The sequence below is a fragment of the Neltuma alba genome, unplaced genomic scaffold, assembly GCF_004799145.2.
Source record: "Neltuma alba isolate B1F8T4 unplaced genomic scaffold, ASM479914v2 tig00011086_pilon, whole genome shotgun sequence".
NCBI lineage: Eukaryota > Viridiplantae > Streptophyta > Magnoliopsida > Fabales > Fabaceae > Neltuma > Neltuma alba.
In genome coordinates, this window is record NW_021635827.1 from 26,687 (window position 1) to 49,830 (window position 23,144).

Here is a 23,144-nt window from a genome sequence, read left to right on the forward strand (position 1 = left end):
AGGGGTCAAATGAGAGACAGAAATCTTGGCAATGGGATAAACGACGCAAGAGAGCGTGATATGAGCAAGGAACAAAAAACCGGACCGGGAGCTAAACCGGTCGAGGCAGTGGGTCAAGGGTCACTGGTCGAACCGGAGGTCGGACCGGGGTCGGACCGGTCATATTAAAATAATATAATTTAATTCACAATATTAAAATAGAACTGAATTCATAAATAATAATCACTAAAAAAAACATAAAATGTTACAAAAGTAGTTTAAAGGTTTAATTGTACCAAGCAAATATTAATAAAATTCACATCTTCATCACTATACAAAATCAAAATCATCATTGAGATCATTGGTAGGAGCATGGACTAAGATATCATCAGTTGGGCAAGGAAAAGTAGGAGTAACAGTATCATCGTGCAAAGGTGGAGGATCAGCAATGTCCATATCTTCATCACCTATATAAAACAATAATCAACATTAATCATTATGCAAATAGTTATATATTCATCTAAGAATACTAATAGAATCTTAATTATATATATATACCTTCATTATCCCTCTCAAAAGTTGTTGAATTTGCAGTGCCTTCATTGTTAAGAACACTTTCAATTGTAGCCACATCTCTATCATCAAACTCAGGGGTGGGATCTTCTTCAGTCACCCAAAAGTCCACCATGTCAATATTTTCAAAGTCAATTGGATCATAATTTTTCTTCTTCTTCAATGTATTCCTTCAATGACAAATAAAAATTCAATTAAATATAAATCAATTAAAATAGAAGATTAAAAGCATTTAGTATTTCTAAGAGTACCTATGCTTCAATCGCAGATTATAGTTTGTGAAAACCAAATCATTCAGCCTGCTATGTTCCAATCTGTTTCTTCTTTTTGTATGAATTCTCTCAAATAAGCTCCAATTCCTCTCACAACCAGAAGAAGCAGAAGTTTGACTAAGAATACGCATTGCAACGCGCTGTAATTCTGGAACTGAACAACCATAATATGTCCACCACTCATCTGCATAATAAAATACATTTAGCATACAATATTATAAAGAACTAGTGAATAACTATGAAAATACTATAAAGTATTAACACTTACAAGGGTCTAATTTTTGTGCAGCTTTTTGACATGAGGGTCTACTGAAAGATTCTTTGCCTTCACGATAAGTGGTTGCTTGTTTCATCACCATAAAGCCATCAACATCTTCATCTGAATAAGACTCCACCACATCAATCAAAGCCATCATTAATTTTGACTAGATCTGATGCATCAACAGATTTCACAAACACCATACCGTGTGTAGAATACACTAAGAAATTTATCAAAGTGCGTTGTCTAACATCGGTCCATCCATCAGCCATGAGTGTGCAGCCATTGTTTTTCCATTTAGCTCGATGACAATCAATCAGCAACTGACATTCTTTTTTCCAATCACCCAATAAATTGGTTTTGAAATCATAAGCACTAGGGGCTTTAAACTCAGGCCCAATTGAAGCAATTCCATCCACAGCTTTTTGAAATAAAGGGCAATCAAATGCTTTAAACGGAATACAGTTCACAATAGCCCATTCAGCAATCAACATTTTCACATTATGTTTTGCTTCTTTAGTTGCTAATGCACTTTTAATACCCGGTTGGGAATCAAGGGTTGTCCTAGGAGCAAAATAATTGTCCATACTCCCACTAGCTTTCCTCTTCTTCGAAGTACTCATGATAATTTGTGGATCAACATGGGTTTCTTCAACATCCTCTTCTAAGTTTTCAACAGTTTTTTTTTTTGAAGATTCTTTCAAAGATTCTGACATTCTATGCCGTACATCATGTGGAACTTTCTTACAAGAAGCTATTTGACCAGTGATACCAGCAAGATGTTGCTTCATCCTATTTATCCCACCTCCTCTATAACTATTAGCACAGAAAAGACAAGTATATATATTCTGTGTCCCCTTTTTTTTGTATGCAATATGTGCCCATGCAGGATCAGTTTTGGTACGTAATGAAGAAGTGGGTGTAGGAGTGGAAGTTTCAGTATTAGGAGTGGAAGATCCCGTATTAGGAGTCACATTGTCACTTCTTGAACTTGGATTACTTGAAATATCCATCACTGTTACTAAATAACAAATCAAAAAAATCAAACATCTGGCTCTGGGGGTTCATTGCTATGGGATTAGCTCGGATAATATAACATCACTGATTAAAAATCAAAGATCAAATTGATAAATTCAGATTTCAAATGAAATAATATTTAGATGTGCACTTTAAGTACTTGGATTAACGAATCCTCATGCCAAAATTCAGATGTGCTGACCAAATATCATGCCAATATTCAGATGTGCTGACCAGATATCATCGTTCAAATTCAAATAATCAAGCATCACGCCAATATTTCATACAAGCATCACGCCAATATTCAGATGTGCTACCAGATATCATCATGCCAAAATTCAGTATGATCAAATTTGCACTTAAAGAAGCTATTTCCGTAAATCAAATATCATTGAATCATCAATCAGTAATTCAGTATGCTGTATGACCGACCAAAGAACGCACATCATCATTCAAACGAATCATACACGATATTGTTCTACATTAGAAAAAGGAAACAAATCTCATTTTATCTAAGCCTAGCTACTTCAGAATTCAGACGGAAAAACCGAAGAAGCACAAAACTACTTGACCGAAGAACAGAGCATGCTGATGAGTGATGATTTAATATCTAAAAAAAAAACCGAAGAACGCACCTGCAGCTCCGACGATGATTCTGCCACCGGGAAGAAGCAACGACGATGGGACTATGGGAGGCGACCACCTGCGGCTGCGATGCAGATTTGAGCTTGAACGGTTGAACCACGATCACCGGCTGCTTCAACGTTCAACCTCGACGACGCGACGCGACGATCAGAGACGACGGCGACGATCCGAGACGACGGCAGATTTGAGCTTGATTCAGCTAGGGATTTCGATTTGGGGGAGGGAGGCGACGGCGAGAGAAACTGAAGTAGGGGCGAGGGAGATCGGTTCAGTGATTCACTCGTTCGATTTGGACCGGACCCGTCTTCAATTTTTTTTTTTTTTGTAAATTTCCAATCCAAACGACGTCGTTTCCATGGATTGGGGATTAAAAAAAATATATATATTCAAAACCGGACAACCCATCAAACCGGCGGGTTGCCCGGTTTGATCCGGTTATTACCGGTTTGATCCGGTTAGAACCGGTTCAACTACAGGCCGTTTTTTTGGCCTGCCGGACCGGACCAGCCACTGGTTCACCGGTTTTCCGGTCGAACCGGCCGGTCCGGTCCGGTTTTTTTTTACCTTGGATATGAGGAAAGATAATGAAAGACTAGAGAGAACAAAATAGTAATTATAAAAACATATTTAATATTTAAAAGATTTAATAAATAAATAGGATCAAATTAATTCAAATTTTAAACTGATAATCAGAAAATAAGAAATAAAATAGCTGAAAAATATGATTTTAAATTAGGTACTTAAAATTTTGAAAATAATAAAAAAATAATGTCTGATATAATATTTTGCATATGTAGTTAAATAACTAAAATATTATTATATTAAAAAGCTTATTAATAAGTCCTCAATTAATAATGATAAGTGTTGAATAGTAAAAAATATAAAAAAGGGAAAATCCCAGATAAAGCCCTCCGAATATATATAATTTTAGATTGGGTCTTGGAATTATGTAAATGACAGAAAGGGTCAATGACCCAATCTGTCATTTTTAAAATTAAGAGCAATTGACCATTTTATCCTGATTAAGCAAAAGTGAGTGTTATTTTCTAAACAAATCTTGGTAACGTTTATACTGTTCTAGTGATTATATGATTAGTTGTAGTTAATAACAAAGCATATTCTCATGGGACATTCCTGATTACGAAAAAATGAATAGTTATTCTATATACAAATCCAGGTAACGTCTAAACTCTTATAGTGATTCCTTAAATTATTGTAGTGAATGAATACAAATGAAAGTAAAAGTGAGTAATTATTCTCTAAACAAATCTAGGTAATGCTTATATTGTTCTAGTGATTACATGATTAGTTATAGTTAATAACAAGGCATCTTCTTATGGGGCATTCCTGACTACGAAAAAATAAATAGTTATTTTCTACATGAATCTAGGTAATATCTAAACCTTTATAGTAATTCCTTAAACTATTATAGTGAATGAATACAAGTGAAGACAAAATTGTTAATTGGTCTTAATTTTAGAAATGACAGATTGGGTCATTGACCCTTTCTGTCATTTAGACAATTCTAGAACCCAATTTGAAATTATATATATTCAAATGGCTTTATCTAGAATTTTCCCAATAAAAAATGTATTGACAAATTATTTATTAAGAAATAGTGAATTGATAATAATAAATATTAAACAATAAATACAAATATTTTAATTCCTGTCGGGAGCAAATTTTGAATGGCATTAAAAACATGATATTTGATAGATTTCTTCCTGTTGGGGCCATATCGCAATTCAATCCCCCAGTCAGAGCAAAAGAGCAAAAGAGGTCTCTGATCTCGTTAATTTCTGATCTGAGTGGTTGATCACGGCAACCATCCTTGAAAATGAGGTTGAAAGCTTCCATTGAGTCAGTGTAGACAGATTCATCGGTATCCAGTCGAAAGTATTCCTCTGGTGGCGGTTTCCATTGACTATCATCGAAAGCATCAGGCTTGAAAATCAGGTGTCTGAGTTGTCCGTAGATAGTGGATTCCATAAGCTAACCCATTGTGAATGATTTCTTTCTCTTGACTTCTGGCATTTTCCATGATTCCCCTGCATCATTCAGCATCTTCTTCTGGATTTTAGTTGTATTCTTTGGCTGCAAAACTCAAAACAGTTTCCTCATCGCCTCATCATTTCCCCGTCGCTGCTCGTTTAAGTGTTCGTCACCGTCGCCCCCGGTGGTCCTCTTCGCTGTTGCCCGCCGTCGCCCAGTTCCGCGTCATCATCTGGAGAAGAGAGGTAAGGTTTCTTTCTTCGATTTCCACTCGTTGCTTTTTCATTAAAACTCTTTAAATGCGTACCTTCCCTTCACGAATTAGGTTCAGTTCAAAAGATTTGCATTTTCAGTCTCATTTTCTGCAAAATGGTTTGGAACAGTTTATATTTAGCTTGATAAGAGGGTTTTGGAGAAATATTTAGAAAGTCATCACCGTGACGACCTTCCAGGTTTCTCTGCTAGGGTAAGGTTTTCAGTTTGGTATAAAGGGTCGTGTTTCATTTGTTTCACATTTTCAGTTATTTTAATTTGCGGTCCTGCGTGTTTCGACTTTTCCATGTTTGTTAATCTAGTACCAATTTCATAATATTTGGTCACAGGTTGTGAAATAGTCTTCCAGGTGAAGACTTAAATGACACCTGTATACCCAACTAAAACCAGACATCTCTTTTGCAGCAAAGTAGGAATGGAGCGCATTGCATCAGAAAAAAGAAAAGAAAGGAGGCGTAGGATCAGTGATTTGCCAGAGCCATTACTTCTTCATATTCTTTCTTTTCTTCCCCTTAAAGAAGCCGTTGCCACTAGCCTCTTGTCCAAGAGGTGGAGAACACTTTGGCGCTCTCTTCCCAAGCTCGAATTTGATGATAGAAGTTTTGACAGTCTTAAATTCTTCATTCAGTTTGTAGATGCAGCCCTCCACTTGGCTCATTTGAATTCTGTTCAAATGTTTATTCTCGATTGTAGGCATTCCCGTCTGCCCCCTGATAAGGCTAACATTTGGATCAATGCACTCGTCAGTCATAAATTAACGCATCTAGAGCTAAATTCATTACTGCTTGTTACGTTGCCCTCTAGCATTTTCATCTGCAATACCTTGCGAGTTTTGAAGTTAACTATGGTGAAAGTGAGTGATCTTTCTGGGGTTAATTTGCCTTCACTTGAAGTCTTGCGTTTGAGGGTGGCTGTCGTTTCAAATTTTGAACTTGTGAGAAGGCTTCTTTCTAATTGTGTTCGTCTTCAAGAATTGGAGCTAATTTGTATAGTACGTCTTGTTGGGCATAGGAGGCACAGCATTGTAAGTCATGAGCATTTATGGCACAACATTGCAAGGTTTGAACATTTGTTGTCCGCAGATGTTCCTGTTCCAGCAAATATACGCCTAATGGAAGCCATTTCTAATGTTCAATATCTCAGCTTACGTGCGGTATGAATATGATGAACAAGTTCATACTGTTTCTTTCTTTTGCTTCTGGGAGTTCATATGATAATATGTTTGTTTTTAACTTGTGTTGCTCATTCCTGGTGCAGGAGGATGTAGCGTACCGTTTTGATGATATTCCAACATTTCCCAACGTAATCCATCTACAAATGAACAAATCTACTAATATCGACTGGACCACAGTGTGCATGCTCCGAGCCTTTCCCAAGCTTCAGAGTCTTGTAATTTTTCAGGTTTGGAATTAAACACTGGTTTGATGGCTTGATTTATGTGCCGAATGCATTCTCTCTGTTCAGTTTCTATAACCATGTGTGTGTGTGCGCGCGCATTTTTGTTGTCAGGATGATTGTGACTCGGACCTGATGGAGTTTTCAACACCTGATGTTCCTTCGTGTGTTTCGTCTCAGCTGAAGGAGTTTGCCCTTTTTGAATTCAGAGGCTCCAAGCTTGAACTTGAAATTGTGAAATATATAATGGAGCATGCGACTGTTTTGCGGACTGTCATTGTTGGGAGCCGTAGCACATATGAAAGTGAAAGTGAAAGTGAAAGTGAGAGTGAAACTAAAGAGAAAGACTTTGAGATGCTCAAAGAGTTGTCGTCATACCCCAGATGCTCTGCAAATTGTAGACTCATTTATGATGTTTTTAGGGAACGTGCTGAGGAGGTGACGAGAAAATTTATGACAATTACCAAGTTTGTAGGTTGATCCTGGTGGTCGTGACTCGGTCATATTCTTCTGAGAGTTTCCGGTGATTTAGTCTCTACTGGGTACCTTCTGTGACAGACACTACAAATTTCTTGTCTCTGGTTCCTTTGATCAAACTTATACGTACGTGAATCCCTTCAACTCCATTTTGTTCCTAAAATGGTAATCAAAGAGGTAATACTTTCAGAAATATTTCAAGTAAAAAGGAATTAATTATCCTTCAAAATCGTAAATTACCCTATATGTTGATACGTTGCACTCTCCAACACTTCTCTTATATCTAAAATAGAGTCAGTAAATTATTGATAGTTAATTCCACGGCATGAAGATGTAAAATGTTAACATAGATGTAAATGTTAACGGTTAGATTTTGAATCCGCTTTTAATGGGTTAAACTATTTAATATGATTATCTATCTAATTATATATAATATCCATTGAATAATGGATTGAATTTAGCGAGAGTTTCAATTAAATTTAATTAAAATATCAAAATTCAAATTTTAAAGTTAATATTTTTAACAAATTTTTAATCTAGCCAAGAGGTGTTACTAGAATTTTTCAAATGTTGTTATTGGACTAAAATTTCCTTTTATAATTAAAATAATAATTTTCAAAAAACTAAAAATTAAACTATGAAAACTTAACATTATAATATTTGTTTATAAAAAATAATTTATGTCAGAAAATTTGGAAACACCCATGCCGAAAACTTGACAATCTATTATATATAACATTTTTCACTAACTCTGACAAGAAATTTATAGGAACAAACACTTTTTATTTAACTTGAAAACTGTAGGAAAATGGGTCAGTCCACAATTGGTGGATTGGACCTAAGTCCATTGTCATTTGGGACTCTGGCGTGAATAGGAAAACTTATGGGTCTCTAATTGTAATATTGGCCTTTTTATGTAATTTGCAAAAGGGAGGGAACGGTTGGACGGAGGAGGCAGTTTTTTTTTTCAAACGGGTAGTTACATAACTGATCCAATAGTGATCAGTTAGTGCGTGTGTGTCTCTTGTGTTTTTGGGTTCCTCCAGACTCCTCCCTCCACTCTCAGAACTTTGTCTCCTGGTGCATTTGCTGCGAAAATCCAGATCCGACTCCGTCACTGTGATCGGAGCTCCGCGTGGCAATCTGATTTCATTGTAGATTCCAGGTATACCCGAAATCCTTCAGTGGTATCAGAGCATAGGTTTACATTTTTTTATTGGTGTTATTTTGTGGCCTGCATTTCATATCAGTGCTCTCTTTTCTGATTGTTCGATTCTGAGTATCTAGAGATTTGCTTCAATAAATATATGCAAATCCTTCCATTTATACTCCTGTATGATAGTTTTCTGACTTATATTTATAAGTAGATATGATAGATTGTCTCTGCCTCTATAGAACACGTTCTATATCATTCTTTTATAGCCGTATGCTTGTTCATCTTTGGGTTTGCTTAAAATCAAGTTTTTAGGCTTTAAAATTTATCCCATTCGTAGAGCTCAAAAAAAAGAAGAAAATGATATAAAGTACACGAAAAAACGGACATCAGACGGCGAAGATACGAAGAAGAGAAGGTCCGTCGGTTGTAGAAGCCGGGTCAAGACGACCTGACTGAAGGTTGAAGGAGACCTCCGGGGCCAAAACGACACTGAAAGAGACCTCCCGGGGCCAAAACGGTGTCATTTTGGCCCCTCCTTTTAAAAAAAAAAAACTAAACTGGGCTGGACGCAGGATGCAGCCTAGCTGCAAAAAAAAAAAAAAAAAGGAAGGGGGAGGGCTTTCTGTTTGGGCCAATACAGTGACCAAGCCCAAACAGTAATTAAAAAAAGGAGTCCATCCAGTAAAAAAACACGATTTTAAAAAAAAAAAATTAATAATAATATTTTTTTAGTACCAGAAGTGCCACGTGGCGCGTCCCGCCAAGTGGCACAACCCTCTGACACGTGGACACCACTGCCTGAGAGGCGGGCGGTGGCACGTGCAAACCTGTCAGCATGGCGCGTGACGTCAGCAGCAGCTAGTGGATGACTTACACGTGCCGCTAGCACGAGTGGTGGTTGAATTTTTTTTTCATTTTTCTCAAATTTTCCTTCTAGGGGAGCATGTAGGCGCATGGGAGGTCCGTTTGAGGTGTGGTTTGATTATATTAAGTTTTTGTTTTGTTTCATGCATTGTAAACAGACTAAGTATGTTATTTTTTCATTTAATGAAATTACTTAAATTATTGTTGTATGATTATTTGTGAATATTATGTGTATGCTTTTTATAAGTGGGACTTTTTAGAAGATAAGACTTCTAAGAGCCACAATCTTTGAAGTACTTATATAAAATCCTTGATAGGACATAATGATTGTTGCCTGTATCTGTGTGATGGGAGGTATAAACGTATACTCTTGATCATGGATCTTGCAGTGTCATTACTTTCTGATCAAGGATGATATAAGTATAGCACATTGTATACTTCATTGTGCTATATAATTGAAATGTTCTATGATACGTCTTTCTTTTAGAGAGAACATAGAATAATGTGGGATAAATTTGTCACAGAACTAAAAATGGCAACCAAGAATATAATTGCTGAGCTTAATAAAGGAGAAGAGCTCAATGGGGATAACTGGGACATAGCACCGAAAGGTTCAATACATCTTAGAGGAACAAGATGCGGTTGAATCTTTAACCACTGCAATGGTCGAACCTGAAGCTGGGAATACGGCCTAATATAGGAGAGACCAAGAGGCTTACCTAGTTTGGAAGAAGAAAAACAACATAGCAAGAATTACGCTTCTGAGTGCCATGGCTAATGACATTATGTGCGAGTTTGAAAGGCACAAAACTGCACAGGCTATGTGGATAGCGTTGAAAGACAAGTTTGGTGGTACTTCTACCCCTAAACTTAGAAGGTTGATGATTAAGTTCGACACCTACAATGTGACAACCGTTCTTTCTAAACCATTTTAGATTAAATCTAATAATTTATTTGAATGATTAACCATGATAGAAAAGAAGAAACCTTAAAATTTTTAAATTTGGCTATCATGATTAAAAGAAATAAATTTATATTATGAGTAACCTCGATCGTTAAGTTGGGCCTTGGACTTCCAAATCCAGAAATATCATTCAACCATTAGCCCAAACCAAACTTATACTTTCAAATATACGAATTGATAAATCATTTTAATATAAGTCATGGAACCCATTGGTTAAAAGTCAACACTATCAAAAGTGCGTAATATGCAAAGTCTTAAATATCTCTGGCCTTCCAATGACCTTCCATATCAAATAGTAGTAATTAAAAGTATTAGTTTACAACATTAGAGTATGTAGCCCTATGTGGCAATATATAACAAATCAACACATATAACAGAAGTCGGGAGGCTATATAAGCTGTACTAGCACACTATGCCTCCGGAGCTTTCCCTGATGGATCACCACCTGAACTAACACCTGAAGATAGTAAAAACCACGGGGTGAGACAAACGCCTCAATAACCAACTGTCCAACTCATCATACATACTAACACGTGCTCGTGAGGTGTCAAGTGCGACAGTTATTAATTCTCGAGAACTATAGATATATCCATAGAAATATAATTTCAATCATCCAAACCCTCACTATAGGGGTCAACACACAAGCCACATAAGTCTATCCCTCACTCTGGGGGATCAATCAAACATATGAGCCTATCCCTCACTTTGGAGGACGAATAAGAAGCCACAAAGGCCTATCCCTCACTATGGGGGACGAAAGAAGAAGCCAACCAATGTGCACCAATGGCGGCCTTACCACGTGGTAGGGTAGAACTCAATCACAAAATCCAAATAACAACCAATCATTCACAATATAATAAAAAATGTCTCAATCTTTTCTCAGTATAATCCATAGGATATAATCATATATCTTTCCAAACTTCTCAATCACAATTCCAAAAATCCCACAAGACAATTTTTATAGCTCAAAAGATATAATATATCTACTCGAATTCTAAATATCAAATATTATTCAAAATAGGAAAATACTCACAAACAACGTATTAACACATATAACAAGTAGAAAGTGGTTACCTCTCGCTAAAGCAATACTAAGGATTACCACAAGGTCAATCTTTTGTTCAACCAATAATTAATCTACACAATTAATATAACCACATATTAATATAAACTAATTAATTAATTAAACTTCTCTATATTAGTTAAATTTCTAATTTAATTAAATTTTTATTCTAAATTCCCGCAACTCTCAAGACCCAAAAATTATTAAGTATTTTAGAAATAACTTAAAATTTCTAACAACCCAAATTATTTATTTACCACCTCCAAATTATTTACCTCAATAAAAAGGATTTTCAACAATTTCCAAATATAAAATTATTATGTTCTAAATTCTAAAAATCTTCATTTAAGTTTAAACCTCAAAATCAAACTATCAAAAATTTAATAATACTTCAAATATTTGTAACTAAATAATATAATCAAAACTTTAATGGTATAACTACCATATATATATATATTTCCATAAATAATAAACTTTTTAGCTACAATAATTATTTGGGGAAATTGCAAAAAAACCTTGGAATTGCAAAAACGCAGATAGGGACCCTTGACAACTTCACTTTGGGTTTTGACAACTTCAGGGCATATTATTCTTGTCAAAACCCAAAGTGAAGTTGTCAAGGGTCCCTATCTGCGTTTTTGCAATTCCAAGGTCTTTTTTTGCAATTTTTCCTAATTATTTTAAAAACCTCCAGTCACCCAATAAATAAAACTAAACTGAGTAAAATCTTAATAATATGTTAAACACCTCAAATAAATTATTCAACTAAATTTTTAATCAGTAAAATATGATATAAATCATATATCACATATTTTTCAACTAGAAAAATCAATTTAAGCGTTAAAAACCAACCAATAGACAAATCTAACCGATTAAAATAACAACTCATTTACCTCTAAATTTCTATGATCATCTTTTACTAAAACTCCATATTTATATCATATATAAGTCTCAAAATTTTCTCTAAGCACTTTAATAATACTGTCATTAGGAAACCTAAAATATATGAAAATATAAAAAAATACCTTGGAATTGCAAAAAGGCAAAACGCAGATAGGGACCCTTGACAACTCACTTTGGGTTTTGACAACCAGGGCATATATTCTTGTCAAAACTCAAAGTGAAGTTGTCAAGGGTCCTATCTGCGTTTTTGCAATTCCAGGTCTTTTTTTGCAATTTTCCCTAGAAAATATTCATGAAGAAAGTTTGATAAAAAGAACTATATTGTGTACCTAGATGATCTCCAAGCTTGTATTACCCTTCACATGCTAAACCTTCTCTGCTCCTCTCTCATTCTCTCTTTCTCGTTCTCTCTCTTTCTCTCCCGCATGCGGCTCATCTTCTGTGTCCACTCTCCCTTTTATTCTTCATTTCTCCAACCACCCGCTCTTATTTTTCTTCTGGCATTAAATCCTCTCCCCCCAAGGTCTTCATCTCCTCCTCCAAAGTCTTCATTCCTAATCTAAATGGATCAATTTTTCCATGCCTAACTTTTTTTTTTCCCACGCACCAATTTTTCCATGTCTCCACTTTCAACTTTTAACTTTCCTTCTTCTTCTTTATTCTATCTCTTTCCACCGTAATTGTTGACTCCCCCCCTTTTTTTAAAATCCTTAACTAACCTTTAGGATATTACATACAAGCTCAAGCCAAACAATCCTATGAAACAACATTTCAGAGAAATGGCCAACATGATCAGAGAACTTAAAGAAGCAGGCCATGTCCTGTCTGATGAACAGCAAGTGCAAGCTGTTATCAGATCGCTTCCTACTAGCTGGAAGCACATGAAAGTCAACCTGACCCATAATGAAAACATCGTTACTTTTACGATGTAGCCAAACACTTGGAGCTAGGATGAACGTTTAGAGGCTTACAAGACCTTTGGACAAGCTTATTACACTGAGAGTGTCGGTACTTCCCAATCAAGGCCTGATTCCAAGAAGGGCAAGAAGTTTTAAAGAAAAGGGAAGAAGGGTGGTTCTCAACCCAAAAAGGGAAAGAAGCAATTCAAGAAGAAGGGAAAGAAAGGTGGGAAAAAGAAGCTAGACCTGAAGAAGGTCAAATGCTTTGCCTGCCAGAGAATGGGCCATTTCGCACGTGACTGTTCAAAACAGGCTGAGAGTGAAAAGGTATTAGTGAATTATGTGAATTCACATGTTTCATATGTTTCTAGTACTGTTTTTCTAATAGAACCTGTTTCTTCTTCTTGGATTATAGACTCAGGCTCCACAAACCACGTAACTAGAGATCGAGGATCCTTTATCGAGTACCGTCGGTTGCCGTATCAAAGCAAGTGGCTTTATGTTGGGAACAACGCGAGGATCGAGGTTAAAGGTTTGGGCACCTGCAAATTTACTTTGCATGGTGGGAAGACCTTGATACTCCATGATGTACTTTACGCTCCTGACATCCGGCAGAACTTGGTTTCTGTATTGTGTCTGTTAGAATTTGGGTTTAATGTAAACTTTTATGGTAAAGTTGCAGACATTTTTAGCAACTCTGTTCTTTATGGTTCAGCTTTTCTATTTAAGAAGTTTTTTGTTTTGGATATTATTGGTGATTTCAATAGTAATGAATGCTTTGCTGTTTCTTTGAATAATGTTGACATAAACACCTGGCATGCTAGACTAGGACACATTAATCAAAATAGAATGATTAAACTAGCAAAAGAAGGATTGTTAGGTGCCATTCCCAATATGGAAATGTCACTATGTGAGAATTGTCTAGCTGGTAAGGCAACAAGAAAGCCTTTCGGTAAGGGAAAAAGAGCTGAAAATCCATTGCAATAATCCATTATGATATCTGCGGTCCAATGAAAGTGAGGGTGAGACACGGAGCTTGGTATTTTATTACCTTTATTGACAGTTTTTCACGATATGGTCATGGCTGAGAGTGAAAAGGTATAGTGAATTATGTGAATTCACATGTTTCAATGTTTCTAGTACTGTTTTCTAATAGAACCTGTTCTTCTTCTTGGATATAGACTCAGGCTCCACAAACCACGTAACTAGAGATCGAGGATCCTTTATCGAGTACCGTCGGTTGCCGTATCAAAGCAAGTGGCTTTATGTTGGGAACAACGCGAGGATCGAGGTTAAAGGTTTGGGCACCTGCAAATTTACTTTGCATGGTGGGAAGACCTTGATACTCCATGATGTACTTTACGCTCCTGACATCCGGCAGAACTTGGTTTCTGTATTGTGTCTGTTAGAATTTGGGTTTAATGTAAACTTTATGGTAAAGTTGCAGACATTTTAGCAACTCTGTTCTTTATGGTTCAGCTTTTCTATTTAAGAAGTTTTTTGTTTTGGATATTGTTGGTGATTTCAATAGTAATGAATTTGAATAATGTTGACATAAACACCTGGCATGCTAGACTGGACACATTAATCAAAGGATAGAAGAATGATTAAACTAGCAAAAGAAGGATTGTTAGGTGCCATTCCCAATATGGAAATGTCACTATGTGAGAATTGTCTAGCTGGTAAGGCAACAAGAAAGCCTTTCGGTAAGGGAAAAAGAGCTGAAAATCCATTGCAATAATCCATTATGATATCTGCGGTCCAATGAAAGTGAGGGTGAGACACGGAGCTTGGTATTTTATTACCTTTATTGACAGTTTTTCACGATATGGTCATGTTTATTTGATCTCGCATAAGTCTGAAGCTCTTGAGTGCTTTAGACGATACATAAATGAGGTAGAGAATCAAATGGACAGTAAAATTAAAGAATTACGTACTGGTCGAGGTCGTGAATATTTATTTGATCAATTCAAATAGCTATGTGAAGAAAAAGGGATAATTAGACAACTGACTATCCCTGGCACTCCACAACAAAATGGAGTTGCTGATAGAAGAAACAGAACTCTTCTAGACATGGTTAGGTCAATGATGGCTCAAGCAAACCTGCCAATTTCGTATTGGGGTGATGCTTTGTTAACGGCGACCTTCATACTTAACCGTGTACCCTCAAAATCAGTCGCTTCCACACCTTACGAGTTATGGACAAAATGCAAACCAGATCTAAGCATCTTGAGACCCTGAGGGTCAGCGGCGTATATCCATGACGCTTCTCATAAGCATGGGAAGTTGGGTCCTAGAGGAAAGAAATATATCTTCATAAGGTACTCTGAACAATCAAAGGGATATGTTTTCATAGGTGAAAACGAAGATGGAACGGTAATTGAAATAGAATCAAGGGATGTAACATTCATTGAGACTGAATTTCCTAATAGAGGAGATGTTGACCGCACTGTTTCTTTTTATGAGACACAAGAACAAGAGAGTGCAGAACAAATTGACAAAACCAGAATCGTCTAGGTGTGTCAATCTGAGTGGGAGCAAAGAAAGGTCAACACTGAGACCTGAACAAAGAAAGAAAGATAAGCAAATAGCTCCAGTCAGAAGGAGTAACAGGGAAAGTGTTCCCAAAAGATGCTTTCAAATAGAGGGCGAATCTCTCTTAGTTACTCCAGAAGGGGATGATAAGCCATGTTCTGTATAAGAAGCCTTGTCAAGTCCTGCGAAAGATGAATGGATGAAAGCTATGGAAGAAGAAATGGACTTAATGAAAAAGAACCAAGTTTGGGTGTTAGTTGATTTTCCAAAAGGACGTAAAGCCATTGGGAACAAGTGGGTTCTCAAAATTAAAAGAAAAGTAGATGGATTAATTGAAAATACAAGGCTCGATTAGTGGCAAAGGGGTACACACAACAGGAAGGCATAGATTATGAAGATACGTTCTCACCTGTTGTGCATTTCAATTCTATTAGACTTATTCTGGCAATAGTAAACAGTTTAGACCTAGAATTACATCAGATGGATGTAAAAACAGCATTTCTGAATGGTGATCTGGATGAAGAAATCTATATGGAACAACTATTAGGTTCCATTGAAAAAGGAAAGGAAAATAAAGTTTGTAAACTCAAGAGGTCCATTTATGGATTGAAACAACCATCCAGACAATGGTATTTAAGGTTTCACAAAGCAATTACCTCATATGACTTCCAAATGATAGAGGAAGACCACTGCGTCTACATTAAGTGGTTTGAGGGTAATTTTGTCATATTATCCTTATATGTAGATGATATACTATTAGCCAGAAATAGTCTAGATTCGGTGATGGCTATTAAAGAATGGCTTTCGTCGAATTTTGAAATGAAAAATATGGGTGAAGCAGAGTATATACTCGGAGTTAAGATCCAAAGAAATTGCTCAAAATGAATCATCTCTCTTTCACAAGAGAATTATATCAACAAGATTGTTGAGCGATTTAACATGAAAGACTGCAATCCCATGAGTACCCCTGTTGATACTCGAGTGGCTTTGAGTTCTGACATGTGTCCCAAAACCGAGTCTGACAAAAAGAAGATGGAAAGAGTTCCATATGCCAGTGCTGTTGGTAGTCTGATATACGCAATGATGTGTACAAGACCAGACATCTGTTATGCAGTGGGACTGGCAAGCAGATTCTAGTCTAACCCTGGTGAAAAGCATTGGAAAGCAGTGAAGAGGATCTTGAGATACTTAAAAGGCACTTCTAATTATGCACTATACTACGAAGGAAGTGACCTATGCCTTATTGGGTACTTCGATGCTGATGTAGGCGGAGATGAAGAAGAACAAAGGTCAACTTCAGGTTATACCTTCTTGCTCAACAATGGCGCCATATGTTGGAGTAGCAAGAAGCAAACGTGCATTACCTTACATTTAATGGAAGCTGAGTTTGTGGCATGCACCGCAGCAGTGCTAGAGGCTTTATGGCTGAAGAGATTTATAGAACACCTTGGATTTGGAAACAAGAGTACCAATCTGGTGATGGTATACTGTGACAATACTACAGCCATAGCCTATACTAAAGATCCTAAGTATCACAGCAAAACCAAGCACATTGACATCAAGTATAATTTTGTTAGAAATTATATAACACAAAAGATTGTTACTATACAATACATTTCAACCAAATGTATGGTAGCAGATCCTCTGACAAAGCCAATAGGCGAAAAAGTTTTTAAAGAACATGTGCAAGCTCTTGGCATACATAAAGTGTAATTTGTAAACCTCATTAATGAAATTATGTTTTTTTGTTATCACTTTATGTGTTTGTTCGAAAGTATACAATGCCTAGTATGTCGTACAGGTTAAAAAGCTTGGCTCTCTCACACAGGCAACCGCCTTTGACACTCAGTGGAGTGAGCAAAGATGAGACATTTGTTTTCACCAGTAAAGCAGCAAAGAATGCTGATATGGTAGGGAAGAAACACAAACTTTATGTCGCCTTGACTAAAGTGTAGCAAGTCAAGATGAGATCCACGTTGATAAAGTTGGATCGAAGTTTGGAATCCCACTTCCATAATACCCGTAGCCAGATAACAAACTCTTCAACGTCGACGTCATAACAATGAGCAGAGTTGAAGAATTTGGGTTCAGATACTGAGTGTTTGGACTTAAGTCTGTACGGTGTTAATAATAAGTCCAAATCGACATACGCTCTTATAGTAAAAGAGTAACACCGTAGCATGTGTTTCATACCACATGTGCTGGGAGAATTGCAAAAGGGAAGCAAGTGAAAGATCTCTGCTTCATTACTATGTGAGTCCCAGGGAGGAATTATCCTCCTGTTGGTGTCCTTTGACTTTGACAATATCACGAAGATATATTTCAGTGATTGCTACTTTGGCATGTCCTATGGTCATGATTGATGCGATCTAAGGTAGTATGCTAAGAAAGCGACTGATTCATCTCAAAGTGATATTTGGGCGAAAGGAAGATTGACTGTGATATACATACCTATGCTAGTGTCAATGACATGTCCCTTATGACATTTTGTGGTCATAAGTGTGGACACTAGACATACCAAAAAGGTAATCTGAGTTAACCATCGACTCGAGAGGGATTAGATCTACCGTGAAAAAGTGTATATAAGTAAATTTGGGACATCTGAGGCATAATTTTAAAATTCAAGCTACATGAAGGAGAGGGTGAGTTGTGCTGATCCTTTAAAAGGGATTTCTAGTACAAGCACCTAAATGAAGACGTCATGCCCACGCGATCACGGCAAAGCACCAAGTATGAAGTTGAAGGGAAGATAAAGAAGCTAGACCCGCGACATCTAATCCATCAAAGTGTGAGTGTGAGATGTAGGAAAATGGGCCAGTCCACCCTTGGTGGATTGGACCCAAGCCCATTGTCATTTGGGGCTCTGGTATGAATAGCAAAACTTATGGGTCTCTAATTGTAATATTGGCCTTTTTATGTAATTTGCAAAAGGGAGGGAACAGTTGGATGGAGGAGGCAGTTTTTTTTTTTAAATGGGGAGTTACATAACTGATCCAATAGTGATCAGTTAGTGCGTGTGTGTCTCTTGCACTTTTGGGGTTCTCCAGACTCCTCCCTCCACTCTCAGAACTTTGTCTCCCAGTGCATTTGCTGTGAAAATCTAGATCCGACTCCGTCACTGTGATCGGACCTCTGTGTGGCAATCTAATTTCGTTGTAGATTCCAGGTATGCCTGAAATCCTTCAAAAACTATTAAATTGATAATGTTTTGAAGTAAAACCTTTTCTTTTTTAATTAAAAAAAATCAGAATCTTAAATGTATTAGTAGATTTTGGAATCGTTTGGGGAAAAAAAGAGAGTAGATTTTAGAACGCTTTCCTTTATTTGTCGTTATGCTAGATCTTATATTCTCATTATTTAAAAATTCGTCATAATTAAAAAAATTTTCCTTCGTTTGATGGGATGGATATAAACTGGATAATATAAATTTATACCCACAAAAAATTCATATTAGTAATTGCTAGAACTAGCCTCTCATTATCATCAGAAGTCCACTAAAAATTGAGAATCTAATGATTAAATAGACAAGCAAGGGAGAAGGAAATGCATCGATTATTTAGTGGCATCTCAGTTAAAATAGGTTAGATTATAAGTTGATTAGAGCAATCACCAACACTACCAAAAAAAAAATCAAATTAGCAATAAAAATTAGTGACGAAATTTTGTTAGTGGCGGAATTTTGTTAGTGACTAATTCTACTGTCACTAATTATTTGGTGACGGAATTTAAAATTCTGTTACTAATTAGCGATGGATTACTGACAGATTAGGGACTAAAATTAGCGACATAAATTTTTCGTCACCAAATCCGTTGTTAATTAGTGACAAATATCTGACATAAATTCTGTTACAAAATAGTAAAGGATTTGTGACAGAAAATTCCATTACCAATTCGTTACTAATTTTTTTTATTTTGTAAATTTAAAATACTATATGGCAACCGCTGATTGTCGCCACATGTCATGTCGTTGACCGCCACCTCATCATCGACCACCTTGCCACGTGTCCATCACTGTGAGCCATCATCACCTTGTTCACATCATTATCACGTCACAAATTGGCTCAATTTATAAAGAAGTACTAGTTCGAGCTTGGGATTTTCTACCCGCATAATGAGGCCTCTTAATTTTTCTCTTGAAAACGGGCATCTACTTCCAACTAATCAACTGAACTATCAAATTGAAACACATTATTCCTATCAACCTGCGAAAAAGCTTTGGCTCTCTTCGGAGGTGTGTTTAGCACCAGAAAATTGAGCAGCATCTCCCTAGCATCCACAGCCATGCTATCCGTCACAGAGTTGGCTTCACGATCACAACAGGACACATTAACCATCCAATCCCTCGCAAGCATCTGTTTGACCTCAAGCAAGGTGACATGATTAGGGTGCTCATCCAAAATAGGATTTGTAATAACTTGTGGCAACTCGGAGCAATCGGTTTCCGAGACGATATTCCACAAGTTCTCATCCCACGCCAGCTTTAAAGCTCACAATCCCCAAACTTTAGCAGTAAAAGCCGTCCCAAGCCCAACCTTGTACATGGATCCGCGAATAGAAGTGCCACTGTGATCTTGAAGGAGACTACTACACGTACACAGACCGGTCACCGTATCCCAAGACCCATCAGTATTAATTTTGATAACTTCCAGATGAGGAGGAATCCAACAGGAAGCCAAAGAGATATCCGTACTCAGCCGAAGAACATTTCGATTGCCCCATGCTAAACAAGCACGAGAACGCGCAAGAGTCGCTTCCACGTTCCAATTCAGCCATATGTTTCTGCAAGCAACTGCAAACCAGAGGAGAAATTCATAACCCTCCACGACCTCGCGCATTTTTAGATACGATTTGATCCAACTCGAAATATCTGTCAGCCTATAGAACTTATCCAGCCATTCACCCTGCAGAAGAGCCAACTAGACCGCTCTGGCAAAAGAGCAATCACGAAGAGTGTGGAGAGAAGACTCGAGCTCATCTGTGCAAAGCTCACATAAACCAGTTTGCCAGTTGAGTTAAGAAACATGCGAAATTTTTATACAAAAATAAATATATATAATATTTCTAATAACAGATACAAATATATATAATAAATATTATGTAGTATATTATTATTTATTTGAATTTAATTTTTTTATTTTAGTAAAAAATTTCTAATAATTTATACTCCTCCGGTCCTTAATATAGGACCCAATTCTTGAGTTGGTTTTGGTCCTAAATATAAGACCCATTTATCATATTTATCAATTTTCTCTAAATTACCCCTATAGATACTCCCTCAACCATAATCAAATAGAAGAGGGAGATGAGGTATTAAAAAAGATGATTATGGTGTTTTAGGAAAAATGTGTCACTTTTTTTTATAATTAATTAACTTACCTAACTTCTTTAATCTAATCAAATTAGTTAAATGGGTCTTACATTAAGGACCGGAGGAGTATTTTTATTCAAATACGTAACAAAATAATAAATATATTATATATGTTTATTTTTTAATAATGTTTAAATTTTTTATTTTTATATAATTTATTATTTAAAAAATATGGTATATCATATTTTTATTTTAATAATAAATATTAAAAATAATTATTATATATTTATGTTATATTTTTTGTTATGGATTAGTGATGGAACTGTGACATAAATTAGTGATCAAAAATTTTCATCACAAAATGTTTTATGAGGGAGTTAGTGACAGAATTTTTCCGTCATTAATTTTTATTATTAATTCTTTACAACAGAATTAGCCAGGATTTGTGACAAAATTTAGTGAAGGAATAAAATTTTATCACTAATTAGTCACTAATTTAGTGATGTAATAAAACTTCATCACAAATCTAGTGACGAAATAAAATTCTGTTATTAATCTGTCACTAATTTAGTCATAGAAATTTTTCATCATTAAATTTTATTACTAATTTTAGTAATGGAATTTGTGAGGCGGTTGCTAAATTTCATAACTAAGCTCCTGTTTTTTTTGTAGTGCAATTTGTTGACTTAAAAGGCATTGTATCCTTTTAATAATATTTTAAAAAAATCCCCGAATAAAGACTCCTGACCTCATTATAGGAAAAAGTGCAGGTCTTAATTGGATATATTTTGATATTTTTATTGGATTTAATTAAGATTCTCTTTTAATTTTTTTATCCAAATAATGTATCAAAATCATATTTAATTTAATATGTTTGAATTCAAACCATATATTATCCCATTGATTGAGATACCGGATACAGTATGATAAATCAATTGACGATAATGTGATATATATATATATATATATGTATGTATATATATCTTAAATTCATAAACTATAGATATTTTGGCTTCTCAAAATATTTCTAGCCTGCCATTTCTATATATATATATATACACACACACACTACCTGCAATTCTTAATATAAGAATAAGTTTTATATTAATTTGGTTCTAAATATGAGACCTCATGTAACATCCTTATTTTTATCTAGTATTTAATTAAATTTATAGATAAATATATTTTAATATTAAGTTTAAAAAAAAAAGAGAAGTTAGATATAGGCAAATTATTATTATTATTTTAATAATGTTTTTGTATGTGATTGTGTGTATGTGTGGATGATATTCTAGAAAATTAAACCATGGTATAGAAGTCCCACATTGACTAATTTTTAGAGTGAAGGAGTTTGAGGAGCCTATATATAGGAGCTAGTGAGTGGAGCTTGGAGTAAGTAAATAATTTTCGCACATAACTGAGGTAGTCTCAGAAAAGTGCTAGTTTTGATTTTATTAACCGTTGGATCGGATTGAAATTTGGTCAGTCCATTTGGGACATCCAAATCATTAATTTCAACGGTTGGATCACCCTTTTGATCTCCGAGTTACAAGTTATTAGATATAAACTCTATTGTGGCATTTTCGAGGTTGGACTCTGGTTGTAGTTGACTGATAGCTAGAAGACTAGGTAACTAAATTTCTATCTGTTGCATGTTCTAGTATGAAGTTGGTGAGCGGCTTTACAACTAATTCTATAAAAGCATATTACGTTTTGTATGAACTGTCTTGTGGGATGCTATTTTAAAAAGGATTGACATAGTTTGTATTGCAAAAAATTGGTGATCATGATTATGATGTGTTATTATGAAATTTTGTTGATTATGCATATAAATGTGTCATTTTGAACCCGGTGCATCTATTTTGGGTGGGGAAAGGAGATAATTGGAGTTGTTGAGATTCATATACTTGCCACATGGTATTAGCCTCCATACGGAGCTCTATGGTTGGCTATTATTATTGTCCCACTAGTTCTTCGGGGGACTGCGACACCCCACAAGTTCTTCAAGGGGGGATCCATGGTCAACCGAGTGCTCTGTGGTCTTTGGCCGGTCCACATCATTCGTGTGGTGAGCTTGTCAGAGTTGCTAGTCAAATGGAAAGAACTTAGCCCATGGGTCCAGTCGGCAGAAATAAGGAGGATATAAGGTTGGAGTTGGGTTCAGGAATTGCATATGACATGAGATATTCATTGATATTTATATCTTTTAAATAAATGACAAGTATGTTATCTCTTTTGAAATGTATCCATTGCATGAGACTGGTGGAAATATTTGTCTTGTATGATTATTGTGAGTTTAAATGTTAAATAAATGTTTATCAACTATTATTAACTCTGTGTATCCCACCTGACACCCCGCCAGCCCATGCTAGAGTGTGGGATAGGTAGGGATTTAGTTACTGAGACGTTGTTTCACTCCTGTTGCTTTACCATTTTCAGGAAACAATACGTTAGCGGGACCTTCAGGGAAGACTCTTGAGGCTCAATAGCTGTAGCTGACAGTGTAGAGCTTCTGGACCTTGTTTTATGTAATCTTTTCGTATATTGCCACGCATCAGGACTGCATTCAT

General features: G+C 36.0%; 1 protein-coding gene across 1 annotated transcript; it reads left to right on the plus strand.

Annotated features, from left to right (window-relative positions):
* The first annotated feature begins 5,425 nt into the window (after positions 1-5,425).
* On the plus strand, positions 5,426-8,277 carry LOC114761146 (F-box/FBD/LRR-repeat protein At4g26340-like). The gene is made up of 5 exons (XM_028950473.1): positions 5,426-6,163; positions 6,268-6,411; positions 6,520-6,843; positions 7,929-8,047; positions 8,250-8,277. Exons 1-5 carry the CDS (start codon positions 5,426-5,428, stop codon positions 8,275-8,277), a joined length of 1,353 nt encoding a protein of 450 aa, XP_028806306.1.
* Positions 8,278-23,144: the final 14,867 nt, after the last annotated feature.

Coding starts and splice junctions, on each gene's coding strand:
- LOC114761146 (XM_028950473.1), top strand. CDS start 5,426: ATGGAGCGCATTGCATCAGAAAAAAGAAAAGAAAGGAGGCGTAGGATC. Junction 6,412..6,519: donor AGAGTCTTGTAATTTTTCAG/GTTTGGAATTAA, acceptor TTTTGTTGTCAG/GATGATTGTGACTCGGACCT. Junction 8,048..8,249: donor GATTTCATTGTAGATTCCAG/GTATACCCGAAA, acceptor ATTTATAAGTAG/ATATGATAGATTGTCTCTGC.